The sequence below is a fragment of the Seriola dumerili genome, unplaced genomic scaffold (genome assembly GCF_002260705.1).
Source record: "Seriola dumerili isolate Sdu_G_001 unplaced genomic scaffold, Sdu_1.0 BDQW01000563.1, whole genome shotgun sequence".
NCBI classification, from domain to species: Eukaryota; Metazoa; Chordata; class Actinopteri; order Carangiformes; family Carangidae; genus Seriola; species Seriola dumerili.
In genome coordinates this window covers 58650-65995 of record NW_019174818.1, presented here as the reverse complement: position 1 = coordinate 65995, position 7346 = coordinate 58650, and the positions used below count along the sequence as shown (strand labels likewise).

General features: G+C 39.9%; 1 protein-coding gene across 1 annotated transcript in view; it reads right to left on the bottom strand.

The window, feature by feature from the left end:
- Positions 1-7346, bottom strand: part of LOC111236071 (interferon-induced very large GTPase 1-like) — an 11438-nt gene that overhangs the window by 2082 nt on the left and 2010 nt on the right. The window contains 3 exon segments of the mRNA XM_022764680.1: positions 6-1974; positions 5425-5537; positions 6353-6387. Coding sequence (XP_022620401.1) covers positions 6-1974; positions 5425-5537; positions 6353-6387 — 2117 coding nt within the window.

Below are 7346 nucleotides of genomic sequence, written 5' to 3'. Positions count from 1 at the left end.
AACACATACAGTGAGAGTTCAACTGTAAACTCCCTCTTCAGAGCAAATTTCCTCCCTGATTCAAATTCTGTCACTTTCTCTTTGACATTTTTGGCAACTTCTTGCAAATAAGTTGAACTGTAGCCTCTTGTAGCTAGAGGTTTGTTCTTGATTGTATCAAGTGACTGTTTTTCAAGATTATCAATCAGGGATCTGATCAGTTGTTGATCTTCATGCTGAAAAGTCCCCTTAAAGTATCTTAATACTTTTATAGTTTTTTCTGAAACAGAGTCAACAAATTGTCCAAATAGCCCCTTTTCTCTTTTGTCCCCTTCCCTCTCTTGAGGCTGTTGGCTTTCGTCACAAAGCTCCTGATACTTGGTGAGTGTCACATAATGAGAGTAATCACCAGCCACTGATATATTTTTGTATCTGCCACTTTTTTTGGATTTATCAATAAGATCCCATTCAAAACCAAGCTCATGAAGGATAGTTGACTGATCTTCCTCCAAGTTGATGTCTTCAATAGGTTTTGTATCTGCAGTTAGTTCTCTCACCCAGTCTCTCCAAACAAAGTCAAACTGCTGTTTAAGTTCCTCTTCATCTTGTGTCTTGTCTTTTAACTGACGAGCGAGCTCTTTGCTCTTCTGTAGCAGCTTGTTCTCAAACTCTGTCTTTTGATCATCAAGCTTTTTACAAGCCGTCTTCTGCTGGATAACTTCATCCAGTTTTCTTTTCACTCCTCTCACCTGTTCATCATGAAACTCCTTGATTTTTTTTTCAAATGTGCCTCGCCACTGAACCAACATTTCTTTGTCTCTGTCATCATCAAAGTGCTTTGACATTTCTTTTTGGATTTCTCCATATGTTTTGCTCATTTCTTTAGAAAGATAACTGAACTCAACCTTGTCAAGTTTTCCATTTGCAATTTTGGTATGAAGCAGGTTTTCAATGGTCAACATGTTGCTCCTCAGAGCCCAGGTCCAGTTCCCGTACTGAACCTCAAGGTTTCTGTACACTTTAATTTCAAGTGTGTTTTTGAAACTGAAAACAAAGTTTTCATTCAACAGGGCTTCCCACAGGTCATGAATTTTGCTTTTGAACTGAGACAGAGTAATCACATCAGACTGTGAAGCTTTAGAGAGGATGAAGTTCTTCAGCTCTTGGATGCTCTCACTATAACCTGGATTTGGAGGAGCCATAGGTGGACTTCCCTCCCAAAGCTGGGCAAAGTATTTCACATCTTTTTGCACATCAAATGCAATGATGTCACTGAAACACTCTGCATCACAAACCTCCTCTTTGGCAGCTAGTTGGGTCATCTGGTCCAGTTTTTCTTGCAGGCGTCTCTTTCCCTCCATGTTTTTCTCTGCAGCTGAAATATCTGTCACATTCTGGTGAACAAACACACAACTTGGAGAAAGTTTGACTTTCTTCATCCTCATGAAAGCCTGAACAACAATCTGCAGAACATCTTGCATCTCAGCTGGATTCTCTCCAAAGATGTTGATCAATGTCATGTTTCCCAGACCAACAACAAATGTTGCCAGTTCATTGTCGTGGTTAAGAGCGGCGCTACCTGCTAATTCAAGAGCACGCAGTCCTTCAGTGTCCACCACCAGCACAAAGTCAAACTTAAAGTCTCTCTTCATCTCCTCTGACACTTTGATCAGCTGCATGAAGGCACCCTTGGTGCATCTGCCAGCACTCACTGCAAACTGCAACCCAAACATGGCATTCAGCATTGTTGATTTTCCACTGCTTTGTAAGCCCAAAACTGACAACACAAACACTCTCTGGTCACCCAGTCTCTTGATGACTTCCTCTAAAAGACTAGAGATCCATGTCAAAGGCACATGACCTGCATCACCATCCATCAGCTCCATGGGGTGTCCTGATATCATCAGTACCTTCCAGGTCTGCAGCCAGCCTGTCATGGGTGATTGATGGACTTCCGAGTTGGAGTCTGACCCCTCGATTTTGAGTTTGGTTTTCCTGCAGAGAGATTCATGGGCTTCATCAGATCTGCCCCATTTCTTCGTAAAGGATGTGCTCCAAGCCAAAAGTTGCTGATTGGTATGGTTTTTTTGATATTTGTTCAAGCTCAGTCGTGTTTTCTTTTAGGCAGATCGAGGTTGTGTCACGTTTGCTTCTTCAGGTCATCAAGACCTCTAGACCAGCTTCTTATCATATGGCTGTTGGAGAGATTGACGTGAGATCACTGCGGAGGGGCGTCTAATGTAAGATCTGAAGTCCCATTTCAGGAAATTACTTCTTGTGTCTGTTGATGGCAAGATGAGAGAACTTTCAATGAAACAACTTCACCAGTTCACTACAGGAAGCATCATAGTTGTTTTTCTCGTATTTTCATCAGTTCCTGTTGCTTTTCACTTTTGTCCTTCTTCAACGTTTCCTTTGAGGTGATAGCAGTTCTTTCTTTATTCCTGCACCATCTCATGCCCACAGTCGGCCATGACAAGGGAGGAAGCTTAATCTTTGATTGTCTGGGAATTTCCATCCCCTGAAGTAACATTCACTGTGTACCAATAGCAGCAGGAGAGTTTCCTTTTTGGCAGACTGTGTCTTCTTCATGGCCAGCTCTGATCCCAGAGACGCTCGGCCATGGTTTTCAAGCATGGAGAAGATGTGGTATGTGGAATCCAGACAAGATCTCTCTAATGATCCTTTTCAGTTCTTCAGAAACATCTGACTGGCTTCTGTCTTTTAGACCTCATTTTATATTTCCCTTTTTCATCTGAACTGCAACACGATCATTATCATTAATGAGACAAATCAGAGGCTTTTTGGAGACTTTCACAAGATCTGAGAAACACAGCCCAACTTTTGTCACCTTTTTTCAGAGTTGGTAACAAGAACAACATTGACTGAAGATTTTTCAGTCAGTAATCTTACCGTTGTTTTTCAATCGACCAGAGCGATCACCATGAAGAATTACGAAGGCAGTGCAGGTCAGTTGAAGGATCGTTGGGCTTGTCCAGCAGGACAGTGACCAGGCATCTCTGCCACCCCATCCAATCAAAAGGCGAGCTCTGGTGCTACTGGGCAAGTTTTTCTGTGGAAGAACGGTGTTGTGTGACGCTCGTTGTGATCAAAGTGTTCAATTCGGCTGAGATTTAGTACACTGACAGTTGAGGACCCAGGACGAGAAAAATGACACCATCGGGGTGTCTCAGCTTTGCAAGCTGGGGAACTCTTTCAGGTGTGACAGATTGTTTAGATCACCCTTGATTTGAGTTGTCTTCCAGGTTTTTTCTTATATTGTCTGAATATGTCCACAGAGGACACTCAACATCAGTGTGACTGGGTCAAGGACAAGGCAAAGGTAAGGGCGTACTGACACTGTGACAGCTTTGTCGAATCATGTTCTGCTTAAGGGAAGCTGTCTGAGCATGTGAAATACCTGTCTTTTGAAACGTCCAGTCGGATGAACATGAAGTCTGTTTTGATTGATCACAGTCAAACGTCTGTATCCAAAAAAGCATCTAAGTCACTGTCGTCTATCTCAACAGTTTCAGACTCTGCAATAGGATTTGAAGTGGCTGCACCTCCAGCTCTGTGTTGTCTTACAGGAATATATGCTGGTCTCTGTAATCTAACATCATCAACCTCTGAGAGAAGGTTTGAGCTAGCTCTTCCTCAGATGTTTCATGGTCCTGTTTCACTGGTGGAACTGATTTTAAGAAAATCTGCTGGGAACGCAACTTCTGTTTGGTCCTTGAAGGTAAGTCTGTGAAGCGTGTCAAGATGATTTCGCATAGTCTTCTTTGTCTTCCCTGTTTCTTCTCGTGTCAGAAATCTCCACTGATTGCTGGAAATACAAAGTCAAATAACTGTTTATTGTTTGTAAATTAAATGTATCACACATGCGTATATTAAGTAAAAAGTCCCTCAATTTCTTGTGAAATAAATTTGATTTTCTGAACCTTAATCCTTGTTTCCACTCGATATCCACATCTGGGTGCGCTGCAAGACAACAATGGCCAGAGAGTTATGAATGAATATGTTGTTTAATATTCACTCTAAATGATTTTGAATGTTAGTTAGTTGAGTAATTTATGGTGAATTTGGAGGTATTTTTTTTTATTGCAAAATAAATAATTCTTCAAATTATTTTCTCACATGTTGCAGATGTACACAGTCTTTGATTTTCGAACTCTCCTCCTCTCGCTGTGTTTGTCATTCTTCTTCTCTGAGTGTTTTCCATCATTAACTGAGTCACACTGAAAAACAGGTGATTTAATTCAATTTTAATCTTAAAATAACAGGTTACAACCATTGAGATTTAAGAACACAGGTGGTACACTATTCAGAGTACAGAAAACCAAAAATAAAAGTAAGGGAAAAACTAAAAGTGTAACAATGTAGGTTTTGTATTTTGAGGGCAGAAGAAAGTAAAACCTCTTCAGTAAAAGTATCTTTCAGCTTCAACGCATCCCAAGTGTGCAAACCAGGAGCTTTTGGTGGAGTCAAACACTGTGCAAATCTAAAGTAAAGGCAAAAGCTCCAATCTTTAATTTAAAGCTACACGATGCTCATGATAGATTTAAACCTCAACTCATAAAAAACCCGGAAGCATTCGAAACAGAAATGTTGCTGTATGACAGTAACTACAGACTACTTTACCTGTGTTTGTAGCTGCTCTCTCCGTCCAGGTGATCTACTGTAGTGCTCTCTCCCTCCAGACTGATTTACTGCAAGGTATGTAACAGGATCAAATATAAGGAGGATTAGTTTCTGGTCAGTTAACAATTCCAGGTTAAATAAGATCTTTTAAATTATGTGAATGTCAAAAAATATGTACAAGCTATAATTTTACAATCTTTCATTATTCAACAAGACCTACTGTACTCGCTCTCAATAGAGATAATATGGTTTGAATTGAATTTTGCATACAGTATATGAAATAAAAACAAAGGAAATTAAGTATTTCTCACATTTCTTGGTAAACTGTTGAACACAGTCTGAGCTGTTGAACTTTCACTAAGTAGTTGGTTCATGTATTTTTATAACACTGTGTAAACTGGGGATATCTCTGAGCAGTACGCAAGATGAGAGAAAATTAGTTTAAGGCTAATCAGCAGCTCTACAATGACATGAGACCATTTTTAAATAGTAAAATATTTTGGTTCATTTATGAAAGCTGTGTTTCATAATGGGACTAATTCCGGTGGTGGCCAATGTGGCTCAGGACGCATTCATGTTCACACTGCTAATTGAAAATGAGACACATGTGGTCCAGACCCACCTTAGAATGTGGTCTGAGGTGATCGAATCCAAATGTCCGTTCAATACTTCTTGGGTGAGTTTCACAGCTGAACTCTAGAGCTGTCACTTGTGATCGGCTCACCGGAAGACAGATGTTAATACCAGGTCTGAATGGGGCATTACAGGGCCCTATATGATCAGAAATTATTAAAATCTCACCTGTTTGGACTGTTGAACACTGAGGTGCCGTCTTTTCTGTCTTGTGGGTTTTGTGGTCCACGTCCTTTGGTTGTATCGTATTCCTGCTCTGGATGTTCAGCCTCCACAGGTTCCTAAAGGAGTTTTAAATCAAAACGCAACCGGACATGATTATTTGTCTAAGAAGACGTTTTCACCTCTCATCCAAGAGGCTTTCATCAGTTCGTGTACCATCTGACCAGGCCTGGGACCTGGTCTAACTTTCCCTGGTGTGGAGACCCCAAGTATTTAACCCTCTTGTGGGCCGTTCACAAGGCTGATGGATGTCATTGGTTTCTGTTGTGCTCCAATGTGTCAGGACGAAACACAAGGTTCAGTCACTGACATCAGACTAATAAATTAAAATATTGAATTTTTCATGTAACGATTAGAGATTCCAGGTCAGAGCCACTGACATTAAAGTGTTTTCAATCAGGAAACCAAACACTAAGAAAAGTGCATCATTCTGCGCCACTGAAATGTTAGCAGGTCTGACCCAGTAAGGATTCCCTGTTGTGGACTTTCAACATTAGGTGACCAAGGTGGTTATTCAGAACGTGAGACCAGCGCCGGTTTAAACTGTCATCACATTAATGTGAAGGTGTGCATGTCTGCAGGTGGGATATTAATGTAATAAAAAGCTTTCTTTGTTTTGGTGGAGTTAATTCATCCACTGCCAAAACATGAACAGGCAGCTCATGGAAATGAAACCCGGCTCAGTTTTAGAGAGATAAACATCATTTCAAAATGGTCTGATGTTTGGACAGTGTGGACCACTGTGTGTGTTGCTTGAAAAGTTTTTATAATTTCAGATTTAGGGAAGGATTCCTTGTGGCAAATGCTAATGGTGCCTTTAAAAAGGGCATACTGTAGAATAAATACAGCTGTATAGATGGTGACTGATCTTTACCTTGGTTTGAGCTGAACTTTCTTCCAGCTCATCTACTGACGGTCATGTAAGAAAAAACAGATTGAACAGGAATCAGCATAAAAACAATATGTGGTTTGTCAACAATTCTTAAATTATGATTTTTATATTGTCAAACTTTCAATTACTTTGTCATCTGTCAACAGATGATATTACAGATTTGATTTCAGACTCTCCTCCCTCCTCCTCCTCCTCCTGCTGCTGCTGCTGTGTTATCATGGGTTCTCACCTCCCTCTCATCCAGCGCTCCATCTTTATGTTATAAGACAGAGCCATTCAGACCAAAAGTGATAATTAAACATCACTGGAAAATATGCACGCACCATTGCAAATGTTCCTCAGAAATTATATGGATCAAACAGAACATAAAACCTAGTTCTTCTCTCGTGAAAGTGAAAGTCTAACATAATACTTTTGGTCACATCTTTGAAGATTTTAACTGCAGGAGAAAATGTTTGTAAATATTGAAAAACTTTTTTCTCTTAAAATAAAATGCAAGTGAGAATTTTCTCTGTGTATTTTTGCTGAAAATTTAAAAAGTGAGCAAACATGACATAATTAAATTGCAGTGAATAGAGAAGGGAACTGAAGCTTAGTGGAAGTTTCAGTCAGGAAGAGCTGATGTCCTCCTGCACTCCTTCCGAGTCTAACTATAATCATCCACCCCATTGTTTGCTCCAATTCGTAATTTGTCAACATCTATTCCTTCTGTTCACAGTGAAATTTTATTTTAATTTAAATTTTCTTCTTTCTTCTCTCTTAAATGTGTCTTTATCAACCAGCATGCATGTCACAGCCAACCCCTCCTTGTGAAAACTAACACACTGTGTCTCAGACAAACTGCTGCTTGAACTGCATCAAAATTGAGAAGATAAAAAATATTTTTCCACATGGCGTTTAGAATGATCAGCACATTCACAAAGTAGAACTTCCACTTCTGTTAAATACAGTTTATACTGTAATTAGCGATGTTTAT